General features: G+C 34.8%; 1 protein-coding gene across 4 annotated transcripts in view; it reads right to left on the reverse strand.

Moving 5' to 3' along the window:
• The window catches only part of EPHA5 (EPH receptor A5), a 284,303-nt gene that overhangs the window by 237,749 nt on the left and 29,355 nt on the right, over positions 1-17,199 (reverse strand). For all 4 annotated transcript variants that reach the window (XM_014461706.2, XM_014461703.2, XM_014461705.2 and 1 more), the window contains exon 2: positions 6,777-7,440. In XM_014461706.2, coding sequence (XP_014317192.1) covers positions 6,777-7,440 — 664 coding nt within the window. The remainder of the gene's footprint in view (positions 1-6,776; positions 7,441-17,199) is intronic.

A 17,199-nucleotide genomic window follows, 5' to 3' on the forward strand; every position in this document is an offset into this window, starting at 1 on the left:
ATATATATATATATATATATATGCAATCCCTTGTTGCAAGTAATTTCAGGAGTTAGCAGCTCTTTTATTACTTAGATTTTAATATTCAAATACATTTAAAAATATAATATGATTTTAGAAATAAAAGAGATGTACACACAATTGATTAATGTGATATGATAGATCCCTGCACTGAGTTCCCTCTGTGTGTTAAGCCATTCCCCAACATGTTTTTTACATGTTTTTTCCCCTGTCTATGACCACTTTACCTAAACCTGTACCCTCACATTGCCATTAGCCACTTTCATAAACTGTAGCTGTAGTTGTGAGTCTATATATATATGTCTATATGCCTATGTCTCCATTCTTAGGATACAGGAATTGCATAGATGCACAGTGCAATAATAACTTAAAAAAATGAGTGATACTTTTAAACCAGAGCAAATCATTTTTATAAACAAGGTTCTAATATATGTACATTGTTTTGATCACCCAATAAATAAAAATGTAGGTGTATCTTTTAATAAACAATACTGCTCAAGAATATACTACCGCCCAACCACCATGGCTCAGTGGTTGAGCATCCACCTATGAACCAGAGGTCATGGGTTTGATTCCTGGTCAGGGCACATGCCTAGGTTGTAGGTTCGATGCCCAGTATGGGACTTGCAGGAGGCAGCCGATCAATGATTCTCTCTCATCGTTGATGTTTCTATCTCTCTCTCCCTCTCCCTTCCTCTCTGAAATCAATAAAAATATATTTTAAAAAAAGAATATACTGTCTAATTTAAGAAAACTAGAGTTTTATAACCAGAAGCTCTCCTTTATTTTACAATAAACAGATACATATTCCTATAAATACATTTTATTTTTAATAAGAGCTTAAGGAATAGCTTATGTTCATTGAATAAGTACAGTGTGCTAGGCACTATTCTAAGTGATTTCCACATGTGTTATAGAACTGCTATAAGGTAGAGATGAGGAAAGCAAGGAATAGAGAGATTCAATAACTTGTGGGGATATAGATATCCTAAGTGACAAAGGTAGTATTTGAATCCAAGAATGCTGGCTCAGAACCTATGTGCTTAAGCCACTAGAGCATGCTGCCTCTCACAAGCAGTGTCTTTCCCACTGTATCCAAATTAAATTGGTCACATTTCAAAATGTTCACCTCCTTTTCTTGGCAGAATTATAAGAAAAATATTCACTTTGCAAAGGTAACCTGTCTGCATACATATTTAGTTTTATCAGCACATCTACTCACATGGGCAGAGGGAGTATGTTTTTTTTCTTTTTTTTAGTTCTTTATTGTTTAAAGTATTATGTATCCTTTTCTCCCCATTGACCTCTCCTCAGCTGTTCCCAGCCCCCAGTACATGCCCTCACGCCCCTACTGTCAATGTCCATGGGTTATTCTTATATGCATGCATACCAGAGGGAATATATTTTGGTTAGTGGTTCTCAATTGGGAGTGATTTTGTCCCCAGAGGACACTTGGCAATATATAGAGGCATTTTTTGACTATCAAAATGGGGAGTGGAGTATTCCTCTAAAAGGGAATTAGAGGCCAGAGAAGCTGCTAAAAATCCTATAATAAACAGTACTATCACCTCCCTCAACAAAAAAGCTATCCAGCCCAAAGTGTTAATAGTGTCAGTATTGAGAAACCTTAATTAAAAAGAAATAAAAACAAATGCAAAGTATGTTCTAAAACTTTAATAGATCTGATCCACAACTATTCAAGGAAAGACTTTAAATATATATATATTTAAATTATATATTATTATTATTATTATTATTATTATTATGTGTAATACCAGAAAAGGACTTTATATATATTTAAATAATAATAATAATATATTATTATCATTATTATGGTCATTATTATTATGTGTAATACCTGCAAATGGATGAAATGACTTAGCAACTTAATTGTCCTGATGGTGGTGGTTCACAGCAGCAGGACACACACACACACACACACACACACACACTCATGCATCACTGATACTCTGTACTTCATAATTGCCATCTTTTGTCAAAATTTAGAAATTAAAATTAGTTTATTTTTGTTGCATAACAGAGCATACCGAATAGAACCAGAATTTCAACCTCTTTGATTTTTTTTGGTAATGTGCCTAATTAAAAATAACTAGGCTCTCCAATGCATAATTACAGGAACACCTAATACACTGTATTTCCAGCCAATTTTATTTCAAACATAAATATGCACCAGAAGTATGAATGATCGACATATTACTCCCTGCAGTATCTGCACTGTTTCTGAATCAAAGCTCTTTCTTCAGCTTAGTATTTTCACTACATTTTCCTTGCTGTGCAATCATTTCTCAGTTGGACAATTAATAAGTGCTTTTTCTCCACAGCCCGCAGTGTATAACCCCTTTTACCCTGCATTTTAGCATGCATTATATACCTTCTTCACTTTGACTGGTTTTGGCAGTGACCCACAATCTAAATCTCTTTCTCCATTTGATATAAATGAAACTATAATTATCTAGGGGTAATTTCAAATTACTACTTCATTCCACTAGCAACTGATGAAGATTAGTGGTCTTGCCTTGCATCTGAGTAAGTCAGCAACATAATCACAAGAGAAGTCAGCAGGCAACATTTGATTCATGTGAACTCAATTGCTTCTTTCAAACACATTCACTTCAATAAAAAGCAGAAACTTCCAAAATGGGTTTTTGCTAACCATTTTGTACTCAAAAAAATTTCCATATGACTCTTAAGGGGAAAGAATAGCATGGATTTCATCAGAAATAATAATAAATCACAAGTAAGAAAACATACTTGTATAAATGGATTTAATACATTATTAGTTTCTGATAATAAAGAATATTTCAAAGAAATAAATTTGTATACTTAAAATCAATTTATTATAGAAAATTCAGGCATAAAAGTAAGCCTTAGAAAAATAAATGAACTCTATATAGTATTTTAAGTTAATACAATAGAAACCAGAGTATTTTGTTACCTCATTAAAGCCAGATTATTAGGGAAAATGTAGTCAATTTCTCTTAAAGAAAATTAAGTGAGTGGGTATGAAGATGATAGATCACTGACTTGCTAAATGGGCTAAGACTCCAGAAGTCCTTTTTAGCTGTCTTCTGAGTTTAAGCCATGTGTCAGTGAGCTACCCAGTAGTCTCAATCCTGAAGGTCTAGTGCATAGTGGATGGGAGAAAGCATAGTTTAAGATGTGTCCAGAGAGATAATAGGGTCAAAACCATGCAGGATCTTAAGCTACTGTAAAAACTTTGTCTTAAAGAAAACTACTGAAGTATTTCAAGTGTAGGTATTGGGGTTAAGTGGGGCCTGAGGACAGGTGTGTGAAACAACCAGATTTGCATTCACATGGCTAAAATCAAAACCATATACAAAGTCATTCATTAAATTTTATAATAAAGTTCTAACCAGATATGTTTATAGATTGTAGGGAAAGAAAACAGAGAGATATAAATGATTTTACAAGATAAGTCGGGTTACCATTTCTATAACTATTTTGTGATAGATTAGAATTGGGTAGTGAGTAGAAAGGAGATGTTAAGAATGATTCTTAGAATTCTGGCCTGTCAAATATAGTTCTAAAACACTTAGATCTTCACTTAAAAGTTTGGGGATAGCAGGATAAGATCATAGAATGGGTTAGAGCAGTGATTGAGAACTGAAATGCACAAGAATGTTTAAAACATGCAATACCTGACTATTTAGTCAGGGGCACTGGCTTTTTATCCCTTAAATTTTTAAATGAAAACTGACAGCTAACACAACAATAGCCATCTGATGTGAATGAACCAAAAGTATATCCATTTTTTGTTAGATTGGCAAATATATGTGTGTGTGTGCGTGTGCGTGTGCGCACGCGCGTGAGCAGCAGAACTTTAGTAATTAGTTTATGTATGCCATGAGATGAAAAAGGTTGAAAATCTCTGGTTTAGCTTTATGGTGGAATTTTATAAGACACTATGCACATACATTTACTTGCATGTGTATCCTATCTAATAAAGAGGGAATATGCAAATTGACCATCACACTGTCACAAAGATGGCTGCTCCTACAGCATGGAGGCAGGGTTTCCGTAACACAGGATGGCTGCACCCAAATCTATGCCGAATTCCCATAACGAGCCTTAACAAGCAATCAGCAGGGACCTGAGGCTGTGTGGCACTGGGCCGAGGCAGGGATCCTGAGGCTGCACCTCCCCACTCAGTGGGGCTTGACAGGAGACCTCAGGCCGCACCACCCACCTGGTGGGGCTTGACAGGGGACCTGAGGCTGTGCACCCCACCCAGGGGGCTTGACAAGGGTAGGGCCGGCCAGGTCTGGATCTAGCCCAGTGATGGTGGGGCCGGCTCAGTCTGGGTCTCACACGATTTTGAGATGCCGCGGGTGGGCAGGGACTTGACTCTGGGTCCCACGACGTGCCCCAGACTCTGAAGATAGGAAGATTTTCATATACATTTTACTAATTTTCTTTCATCTCTGACACTTCTATTATAGAGAAAGGGCAAATAGCAATATTAAAATATTTCCTCTAATCCCCTTTTAATGTGCATGAATTTCATGCACTGGACCACTAGTATAGATATAGGGAATAGCTGTGATGCCTTAATTCTCTTCATTCAGTGAGATGTTATTTATAGAATAAACATTTGGACTTCCTCCTAATGTGGCCAAATATTATTTGTACTTTGGAAAACACCAAGAGGCACTATTCATATAGACTCATTACATTCTATACAACAGCCTTCATGATCCTACAGCTTTGTTCCTACTACCAGGGTGGAGTAATAAACACACTGAGACAGAGTCCACTTTAGTGACCTTTTCTAGGTGTAGACTCTACTGCTTACCCATTGTATCTCAATTAAGTCGCTTTTCAATTATTAAGGGAAGAGTGTGAGAAGAGAAAAGCATGTATCTAATGCCTGCACTAAGACACATGCCATCAGGACATTACTTCCCCAAGATATTTTCATCATAAAGGTATTATTTTAATCCCAGGAGTAATAAAAATGTATCCTCTAAAAATGCAGAGGTCTTTTATACAATCTGAAGGAAGATAAAGGTCATTGTGCTCTGAACTAAAGTGACCACATATTCTTCAAAATTACATAAACAACTAATCAAATAGAGCATGTTGCTTTATAATACTAGCAAACACTTTTTTAGAAATAATAAGATTATATTATAAATATTTTAGAGAAAGTATTGTAAATATTTTAGAGAAAGGAATTAAATATATTCAATGCATTATATTTGTTTCCACAATTACATATATCCTCACCTTACACTGAGAAGGCTGCTAAAAAAAAGTTAAGGTAAAGTTAGTTAGAACTTTCCTTTAAATCTTATCCTGAATAAAAAATAATTCATTTCCCTGACAATCTTAAAAGCATTCAGAAACGTAATTTTGATTTAATAAAATTTGTGTTTATATGTGTGCATGCATGTGTGCATGCATGTGCTTGTGTGTGTGTGTCTATAATTGTAGAATACATGACAAAATAACAACCACACACTTAAATACAGGAGACACAATACATATGAGCTGATGCTGAAAAAGGAAATTTAAAAATGGTGCAATATATTTCTAGAGAGAAATAATTAAGCAGCATCACTATGATTTATAGATAACTTCCCTAGTTTTGTTTCCCTGGATTTATAATCAATCTACGTTCAGGCCTGAACAAACGTGAACAAGCCTGATTCACGTTATATATTGGATTTAGCAAAAAAAAAAAAAAATGCACCTGAAGCTACCAAGTGGAACTAGGGTGACTTCTCAATATTTGGTTTTCTCCTTAATAGACATTAACTCTCATTACCTACTTAGTACATGCATATCATGATGAAAGCAAGTGCAGGTTCATATGGATGAATAATTTTTTTAAGAAAAAAAAATCTTCCTTCTAAGCTGTTCTTCACTTTCACATAAAGCACTAATCTCTTCCAAAAAGCTATTGATAAAAATCCAAATTTAAAAGGGCAACTGACTACACTGTGGGCACAATGAGAGTATTTTCAAATGAAGAGGGAAGAATGTATGATCAAGTTTAGATTTAAAATAAAATTTTAAAAAAGAATCTCCAAGTGCAAATTGCTTTGAAATAACCTGAAAATTGCTTTGTATTAGCTCTATCTCCAAGCAGTTGTTTTCTTGGCTCTACTTCCTATGCATCTAAAAATGACCTGTAAATGTTTAAACACAAACATGCAATAGCAATTATATGTAAACAACACAGTAAACTAAGCCCTGCCGTTTACAGAGATTTCCCTATGGAGTTCATATGGCTGAACTTATTACTGAAGAATTTTTAAAAGTATGTCCAAACAAGTCTCATCTAAGATTTGCATTTGAATTTTATAAAGCAAGTAAAATTACCACTTCCTCTTCATGGAGAGAAAATAACAGTAGAGTAGCAGATAATAATCAGACAAATAAAGTTATATACAAAGAGATAATTCCTTGATTTGAGTTGCTCAAAAATAAAACTTCTGAAACTTCTGAAAGCAAAATGAATATGAAATATTACACTGCATGTAAGACACTTTTTGAGTATTAACTATGTATAGCCAATAAAATAGAACATTAAATCTTTCATCGTTGCCAGCAATTTTAAAATCCCGAGAAGAGAGATATCAAACTGAAAAGAAATAATCTCCATAAATTAGCAAAGTAAAAGGTCACCTGCTCATAATCATTGGAGGAAATATATACACATGATCCAACTGAAGCAGACAGCACCTGCGGATGCACAGGCAAGCCCTTACCTTCACAGGTGCCATTTTTCTCTTCATATCCTGCCTTGCACATGCATTTCCCAATGGGCACTAGCCACTCCCCTTCAGCGCTGCAGTGCATTTTGGGTGGTTCCTCTGTCACCGAATGGTTGACACAAGAGCCAGATACTTCCAGCAACTGCGAAGAATCAGCTCCAGTGATGGTGTCAGGGAAGACAGCCAAGTGTCGTACCACCGAAGGACATTTCTTATAGTACACGCGCACAGAAACCAGAGCGATGCAAGCACCCAGGTCTTGAAAGGCAAGATAAAATCCCGTTTTGCTCAGAGGTCCGACATCTCTAACCTCCGTATTCAGTTTCATGACACGGTCCCCGAGATCAAGTTCTGTGAAGCTTTCATCGGCGGCAATGGTATCGATTTTGATGTATTGGTTTTCCTTGACATTTCTCCCGTTCTCATCGTCTGACTCAAAGTAATACATGTTGAACGTTTCCTTACAGGTGCCCAGTCCTCCGGGAAGGCTGTTGCAGTCCCGCAGAGTAAACTTAAGTTCTATGAAGATTCTGGAAGCACCTTCGTTAGAGATCCAACTGGTCAGAAGCCAGTTATTCTGATTCTGTTCCATAACTTTGCATACTTGGTATGTGTGGATAGGGGCATAATTTTCATCAACTTCACCAATCTCTTCCCACTGTATAATAGAAAATAGAAAAACACGTTTAAAAATTAGACCATAACCAGAAAAAATAGTCAAAAAAAATTAATTCAGATGTGCAAATTTCTGTATACTTGATGTATAGTATTGAGAGGAGGAGCTATAGAGCAAGGATAAAAAATACTGTTGCCTTTATAAAATTAACTAAAATAGTAATTTATGATCTCCAGTGGAACTCATAGGTGAACACATATGAATAATGTTACCCAGAAAACAACAACAACATGTATTTCAATGTGAAAAGAAAAGATAGTTGAATGTGTATGCAGTTAACAACAAGAAACAGTGAAAGAAAAAGATGCATATTTGGAAGAAAATATATAGACTAAGAGGTACATAAAGTCTTAGAGTTAAAAGAAACAATATCATTTGAAAGACACTAATGAGAAAATAGTAGTAAATGAGGAAAAGAAGAAAGGAAAATGTGACAAGTAAAATCACACTTAGGTAATTCTGGCATGTGACAAATAACACATGAATGTAATAAAACTTGGAAAAAAGTCATTAGTTTACAGTTAATAATGTATCTTTATTTCTTTGAACCAATCTGTGTTGGACTTTTTTACAAATTGGATAACTAAATGTTTATTCATAAATTTATCCACTAATATAAACCTAGAGACATATAAAATAGAGGTAAAATTACAGATTAGTAATATGCAGAGCCTTGTCATCTCAAATACTGATGTGCCTTTATATCCTGGGAATGCATTAATTCTTTTTTACCAATGCATCATTTTATGCATGACCTTAAGAGTTCTAAGTATATACAGAATGTAGAAAAATTAAGTATAATTTATACAGCTTCAAAAATATTATTTGGTCAAAGAAGAGATCTAAGCCAATCTCTTTCCTAGTAAAATACTCCCATTTTGAGAATCTCAATGCATCATACTCTGTCTGAACAATATAGAAGCACTTGTTTTTTACATAATTGTGTTACTATAATTTAAGAAATTTCTTAAACCTGTGAAAAATCTGTGTAGACAAAACTATATGTAATTTTTAACTCTTTAAAATTGGCCGTGAAACACACAGAGCAATCCTATATAATAAAAGCCTAATATGCTAAGTGTTCGGTCGGCCGTTCAACCAATCAAAGTATAATATAATGATAGACAGTTGACTGGTGGACCAGTTGCTATGATGTGCACTGACCACCAGGGGGGAGATGCTCCGACCAGTAGGTGAGCTTGCTGCTGGGATCTGGTCGATCAGGACTGAGCAAGATGGGCTGGACACACCCTGGAGCCCTCCTGAGGTCCCACCCCGGCTGGCCAACCTCCCATGTACCTCCCCCGCCCTGATCATGCACCAGTGCGGTCCCTAAGCCTGGTCTGCACCCTCTCACAATCTGGTCTGCACCCTCTCACAACCCTCTCAGAGGATGTTGAAGAGCCGGTTTCTGCCTGATCCCACAGGCCAGGCTGAGGGACCCCGCTGGTGCATGAATTGGTGCACCAGGCCTCTAGTGAAACCATAATGACTTTCAATAAATCCAGAATGTGATTTCAGATATCGAGATAAACTTGATAGGACCTCATTTCTTGAGACACAAAATTAAGTAAAGCATTAATTCTAGGTTATATTCAACTAAAAAAAAATGTGACAAATGTAGAATCCCAGGGTTGCCCATAAATCATCTACCTCTGATGGCCCCTCTCAAAATTCTAGCTGCCATTAGACAGACAAAGTAAAATATGCTAATGAGGGAAACTTCTTAGCTCCTTAAATTCACAAGAGAGAGACATCAAGATTTTATCTCTAACAGCCTTCACATTATGGTGTTATGGGAAGCCTTAGTTCTTTCATTTCATCTCAATTGTCCTCTCTCAGAATGTATTTAAACTCCTACTTAGCGTTTGAATTTCTAACTCAGCCTTCTATTTCAGCACTCTGTCATTAATCTACTTACATTTTTTTTTTCCTGATGCAAGCCAGGGATCAATCTCTTTATCATAATTATTAATCATGAATGTCATGATTAATATTTTAAGAAAAAGAGCACCTCAACTAACCAAATGAAAACAATAAAAATAATCAACTTACTGTAATAAGATTAATTAAAAGATATTCTTTGAATTAGTAAAATGGAAAATAGCACTGAAATGTTCTCAGAAAAAAAGAATATCAAAATGCTACATTATCTTTGTTTTATATTTCAATTTATAATAGTCTTCTGATACAAAACACAGAATATTTCAAATCCTTGGCTTTAATTCATGTATAGAAGTCCTATTTCTGCAACATATATTCCAGTAAGACCCTGCTAGCAAGTAAAAGGAAATGGACAAGTAAAAGGAATTGAAATAGCAGCTTCTTCCAGAGTTATAAAGCCAGCATTTCACAGTCTTTGCCTGTACAAAGTCAAAGGTACCACAAATACTATTAAAAATGCAAGCCAAGAAGCACTTGACAAGACAGTTTAATACTTACTGTTTGGGGTGATAATTTCAAAATCTGTGCATAAGTATCTGCTTCTCTGAATATTCTCAATTAAGAAGAGAAAAACTGCAATATTCTTTGATGTTAAAATTTATTATGGTGGTATTTTATTTATTTTTCTTTTCAAATGTCCAAAATATAAATGAAGGCTCAAATTTTCTATTTCTAATGAATGAATAGAAAGACTTTAATTTAAATAATTATGGCCATAAGCCATTCAAAGAATCAAACACGTAATATATACACATTTCCCGTAAATATCTTCTCCTATTTTGATAAATATGCTAAAAAATGGACAAATATATTTAATTTATTTTAAACTGGCTGAAATAAAACTTTGAGTTCTCCCAAGATTTTCCCCCCTTTTAATATAAAGAGGATTTCCTGTCCTCATCAGCAAAATCTTACCTATGAAAATGAAATGAGAGGATGTAGAGAAAGCAACAGTCGTTAAGAACTTAACAACCTGGCAGGTATATTCTTAGACACTTTTGCAAATGTCATATCAAGGAGATTACTGTAACATAATGAAGGGCCCTGATAGAAAACACAATATTTTCTGCTCAATTGTGTTGGATTTCTTATAATCCATGGTTTAATAAAAGTATTTGCTAATCCTTTGATTACTACAAATGAGGTGCCTGGGCAATTTGAAAGTGTGGTCACTGAATGCAATATGGAGACTGCAGCTCTGTTCTTCCAATCCAGCTACTCCTCAAGGCCCAGCCCCTGAGCCCAGGCTTCTGTGTTTGTTTCCTCTAGTTACACAGACAGCTTGGGCCGGCTTGATTTCTCTCCCAGATGCCTGGCTTTGCTTCTTTTCCCACTGGAAACTGACGAGTCCAAGTCATTTGCATTCTAATCCTATGCCTGGCCAGGCATCACAAGTCAGCCACATTCATCAGAGAAGTGGAAGAGAGAAAGGACTTATTTTTATATCCATATGTGCATCATGGAGTTACCAACTTTTGCTAAGTCATTAAGAACTATTTTCTCCCTGCCTGCCTCTCATTGCTCTATTAGGTTTCCAGCCCCAAGCTCCTATTGTCTCTTAGCCTCTTAGTATCATCCTCATTTCCAATCCCCTCTAGCCTATACATCACTTCCTTTTGCCTTCAAAGCTTAAAAAACACAGATTCAAGAAACAGCCCTTATATTATACCCCCGCCCCCAATACAGATAAGGAACCATCAAATGAACAGAATTGATTTCGACCTTTCAAATGATCAGGGGTGCCTAGCATCTAGTTCTGTTTTCATTATTATGTTTCTGTGTACTTTGTTTTTTTAACCACAGATTATTATATTAAGGTTAAATACAGAGGTAAGAAACTTTGTCGTAAAGGCCTGAACAGAAACACTTGATTACTCTTCTACATAGGAAAGATCATCAGCCTGAAGCCCCAGTTTTAGTCCCAGCTCATCTATCATCTAGAATCCAGTGGTTCTCAACCTTCCTAATGCGGCGACTCTTTAATATAGTTCCTCATGTTGTGGTGACCCCCAACCATAAAATTATTTTCGTTGCTACTTCATAACTGTAATTTTGCTACTGTTATGAATCATCATGTAAATATCTGATATGCAGGATGTATTTTCATTGTTACAAATTGAACATAATTAATCATAATTAATGGTCTTAGGCGATTCTCAACCTGTGGGTCGCGCCCCTTTGGGGTCGAACGACCCTTTCACAGGGGTAGCCTAAGACCATCGGAAAACACATATATAATTACATATTGTTTTTGTGATTAATCACTATGCTTTAATTATGTTCAATTTGTAACAATGAAATTGGGGGTCACCACAACATGAGGAACTGTATTAAAGGGTTGTGGCATTAGGAAGGTTGAGAACCACTGGTCTAGAAGGTCATTTGACTGTCTGGTCTAATTAGCATATTATGCTTTTATTTTTATAGATACTCTGAAAACACAGGGTACAAAGTATGGCATTTGGTAGAGATTTTGTAATGAATACATAAATACCAACATATACCCAGCCCTATTTTTCCAGAGATGCACTAATTTGAAATTTGAAATAATTCAAACATCATAAATAAATTATATGATTTGTCTTTTGATTGAAAAAAATCCGATTTTTTGTAAAATCTCTGAATTTTATAAATTAAAATAAAAAGTATGAGTTCATAATTTTAAAAATTAGTCTTCTGTAAAAGCTCTAAGCATTTAAGACATTTTCTTATTCCAATCATTTGTATAATTATTTTGAATTTAGTTTAGTATATTAACCTGTAAAACTATTTTTCTTAGCATTATATTTTACCAATGATAACTTTCAGCTTAGTTTAGAAATATAATATTTTGAACATGATATGTTTTAAAATATTGTGGGGTTTTTTCACTCACTAGCTTTCTTCATTGTTCTGTATAGATTAAAAGCCTAGGATATAGCATATCAGTCAGTGGCCCTATATTTCTTATATCAATAAGATAAAATTAGGGTTATCTTAGTGATTTTCTTTGGCAGATAAATGTTACAATATGGCTCAGTATCAACTGCCTCCAGCTTCAATCTGACATGCCCAAAACATAACTCTAAGATCTCTATATTTTGTATAATTTCTTTGAAAGGCTCCAAAAAAAAGTGAAATCTAGGCTTTCATTTTATTGAAAATATTGTTAGATGTAATAGTATTCTATGGTTTTCTCTGTGTGTATTTGTTTGTGTGCATGTGTGTGCATAGTGTGTTTCCTAACTTCACTGAAGATATCCTGACCTAAAATTATTAACTGCTGTTTTAAAAAAGTAGTACCTCTCATGATCTTAGCACGTGCCTGGGAAATAGTTTGAATATGAAAGTTAGGCACTTTACCCATTTCATTCAGTGAGTAACACATTCTAATTGCTACCTCATAATAGTTTACCTGAAGTCTAGAATTTCTGGAAGTTTCCTGCTATTGCAAAAATCAAGTGAAATACAATGTAAAAAAAACACAGAAATTTCAAACACACCAAAGATCTTTTGTTTTTCTTCTTATTAGCATCTAATTAATTATAGTAATTTTGATTTCAGATTTTTAGTTTCATTATTTCCTGTATTTTTTTCAATTTTGCATGACTGATTAAAACTAAGAGAAATATACTCAAGAACCGAAGTAAATTGCTTATTTTCTTATTTTCTTCAGGTGCATGATATATGAGTAGTATTATTCTTCCCCATAACATTTTAAAAACTTACTATGCTTACATACAATCATTATGTTTCCTTCATGTTGAAAGTACAATTGAGCTCATTTGTCTGTGTGTGCATGCAGAAGTCTGCCATTGCCTAATATATTCAATCCAGGACATTCATTGTGAGGAAAACCGGCCAGAAATTCCTCAAAGCATAAGTGACTTAGGAACATGATTAATGGCAGACAAGATGAGGAATCCTATTATTGTTGGCACAAACTTATTTTTTCTGTTTGTTATTATTAACTTTGATGTGTTACTGCTCACTAGATGCCATTTCTCATTAGGAATAAATACCTTATTATTAAGACCTGTGCATGTTGGGTCAAAATATGAGGTCCTAGTCCACCTCCTTGTCCAGTGGCTGTCCAACTGCTTAAACAATGAGGTTCAAATAGAAGAGCAAACTACATATTGGTTCATAATGCTTTGAAAGATATTTCGTTGTAATTCAGAATTAATCTTGAATGTGTGAAACCTCAAAGGTAATATATACAGGAGGAACAGTTTGGAGCTACAGCTAGTCAACCCATATCTGAGAAGACTGCTTTCTCCATTATCTACTCTGTACATGACATAATCTTCCAGAACACAACCACATCATTTTGCAGCTGAGTAAACTGTGGCCCAGAGCTACTGACACACTAATTAGTGCCTGATAAATATCTGTGGTCAGAACTCTCTGGTATTAACAATGTTTTCCCCCTGTGAGGAGTTAATAATATAATGCATATAATAAAGTGGAAAATGAAGTCATTTTAACCAACAAAAGAGAAAATTTTTCAATATCTCATAAAAGAAGTATTTATGTGTTCAAAAATAAAATCATTTCCTGGCCAGTGTGGCTCGGTGGTTTGGGCCAGTTGGATTCCAGGTCAGGGCACATGCCTGGGTCGGGGGCTTAGGGGGCGTGCAGGAAGCAGCAGGGATGTTTCATGCTCACATCAATGTTTCTATTTCTCTCTCCCTCTCCCTTCCTCTCTCTAAAAATCGATTAAAATTATTTGAAAAATAAAATTGTTAGCCTTAAATCCACCTATCCTTAAGCAGTTTTCTGAATTTTGGATCAAGACCATGCATAGTCCATTCAGCAACAGAAACATCGTGGTTTGTATGCACAACCATGAGGACAACATGGTTTTAAAAGAATGAAATATACAGTATGTAGTTCTTATTTTAGAAATTTAATATCTCTACTATCTTTGGCTCTTCAGTAAAATATATGTCAAAAATTGTTTGAATCAACAATCTTGTTACATTTCCTCAATAATATAAATATTGCATCAAATAGAAGCTTGTTATTTAAAACATCTATAAATTCATGAGTATGGTATAGCAATATTGTTAGAAATAACTCAATTAATTTTCTGTGTATGAAGTAAAGCCAAAGTCAATTACTTTATAGCCTGTGGAATAGAACAAATATTTATGGGATCAAATTCAATTCAATACGTACCAGAAAATAAAATGTTGTCTGTACTCTCTGGTCTTTATTCTCCCCTCATTTTCCAGTAGATAACATTAAACTTCTGATACAGGCTTTACAATAGCACCCATAAATCAATTCTATTCACATCTCTCATTAACTGTGTTCTTGTAATCAGTGGCTATTCAACATGAATGCCCATCTCATATTTTGTTGGGAAACAGCCACATTAGGGCTGTGACCTCATTCGCATCTAGTGATTATATTGCCATACTATAGACTAAAGCACACTGCATCCACTTGCTATAGCCGTGTTAATAAAATTCTGTAGAAACGGAGGCCATCTACAGTTAGTGCTGTCGACTCCCATAGAGAAGAGCCTTATTTTATCAGAATCCCAGTTCTTCCCTATTTGAGTTGAAAGTAAAAGAAGGAACAGCCATGGGTCCATTGCAAGTTGCGCCGCTGTCATTTCTTTCAGCTTTGTTCAAAAAATTAACTTCAACAAAAAATTGCTCAGTGAATAAAACTACACATTTGTTACCAAACACTTAATGGTAGTGGTTTAAAATGATTAGTGATATTTTAAATCAAGAATTCTAAATTTTCAGTGTTTCTTTTTACATGTTTTTGATCATTAGTTTAATGCAAATTTAATTTTGACCTATATTAGAATGCAGCTTTTTTTTTTCCTTTTCCTTTTTCTGTTAATCCTCACTTGAGTATATTTTTTTTATTGATTTTTAAAGAGAGTGGAAGGGACAGAATGAGGAAGGCAGGGAGGGAGGGAGAAAGAAAGAGAGAAACATCAATGTGAGATGTTTACCTCCTGCACGTACACCAACCACGGCCAGGATTGAACCTGCAACCCAGGTCATGCCCTTGACTGGGAATCAAACCTGCAACCCTGCCCACACTCTAACCACTGAGAAACACTGGCCGGAGCTAGAATGCAGCTTAGCAACAGGGCTATCTGTAGACAGTAATTGATTAATATTTATAAAAATGTTTTATCAAGTCAATCTACATCTCTACATCTTATTACATTTTAATAGTTAATTTGTTTTTAAGAATTACTATGAAAATTGTTTTTTCTAGGAATACTAAGAATTCTAGGCAAATATAAAATCTTGATAGCATTAATAAAATTGCAGCAGTAAGGAAATCTTACATTTATTCTCCTCTCTTGGTCTTTTGACTATATTTTTTCTTTATCTTCCTATACTAGTATTGGTCCTGTATGATCTGAGGCCTTTTACTTAGGTTAGTTAATAACCACAAGTGGGAATAGTGAAGTTAATCTAGCAGTGTGATTTTAACCTTAGAATTCAAACAAGTTATAAATTGCCTTTTTCTCAGCTTATGAACACAATTTCTTTCACCAATATTGAATAGTAATAGGAAACATAAGTAGAGTAAATGCAGTTAACAGATAAGTCTAATAATGGCACAGATACATAGAATTTTTTAGCTTAATGAACCTTAAATATTATTTGGTACTTCTATATTTATTTGTAGATGAATAAACAGGAGTCTTGGTATGATAACGGATATATTTGTAATTATAGAAGGTAGTTGTCCTTGACTTTTATTCACTGTTTTGTTTGTTACACAATTAATAGCTTTTCTGTTATATAACAGTCCTTAGGAAATATTGCTCAGTGGCCTCCTGGACATCTTAAGCTCTTTTATGAAGTTTTCCATTCCACTTTTGGTTTGTTATCCTATATAATCCTATATAATAAAAGGCTAATATGCAAATTTTCCCCTCAACCAGGAGTTTGACCAGGTGGCAGGGCTGGCTGGCCAAAGACCTGCAGCTCCTCCCCCTGGCCAGCCCCTCCCCTGACCCCCCCACCCCAGCTGGCCCCATCCCTAATTGGCCCCTCCACCCTAATCAGGGGCGGGCCGATCCGGCCAGACCCCACCTGTGCACGAATTCATGCACTGGGCCTCTAGTACTGAATATAAAACAATTCAATACACTTAAATGTATATTTATTAGAAAAAACACAGGCAGATATGGAATAAAGTTTTAGAACGGCAATAGGGAACAGGGTCTCTTCCATGCTGGGAGTATATATTAGTAGCCAAATTTGGGGATCTATTTAGCAATACAAGACAAATTTTAAAAATATTTTAAACCAGAGTTTTCACATGTGACTAAGGATACATACTCCAACATGACACCTCCAACATTAAAGTAGCCAAACATTATTAAAGACTTACATCGCCATTAATAGGAATACATAAAATTTGTTTTATTCATATTTTGCATTACTATATAAGAGTTAACATCAGTTTGTTTATATATAAATCTCAAATATATATAATAAGGGAAAATGAACATTTTAAAAAGAGTAAAATATTTTGATATACTTTAAAGTAAATAAAACAATACTATAAATTACATCCTATTACATGCATAAATCATATAGTGATAATGTGTAAATGAACAGAAAAAATGCACTGTGCTCATGAAAACAGATCAATAAAAAGGATCCAATCTAAAGAATATAAAAGTATCTTGAATAAAAATTGACAAAGGATCAGAAACCTCTCAGACAAAATTAAGCATATCAACGTATGTGTAAGGACAGTCCCAAAAGAGGAGAAGAAATAAAAAAAGACAGACAAACTATTTGAATAAATATAAACATTTTCCCA

The sequence above is a fragment of the Myotis lucifugus genome, unplaced genomic scaffold (genome assembly GCF_000147115.1).
Source record: "Myotis lucifugus unplaced genomic scaffold, Myoluc2.0 scaffold_159, whole genome shotgun sequence".
Lineage (NCBI taxonomy): Eukaryota > Metazoa > Chordata > Mammalia > Chiroptera > Vespertilionidae > Myotis > Myotis lucifugus.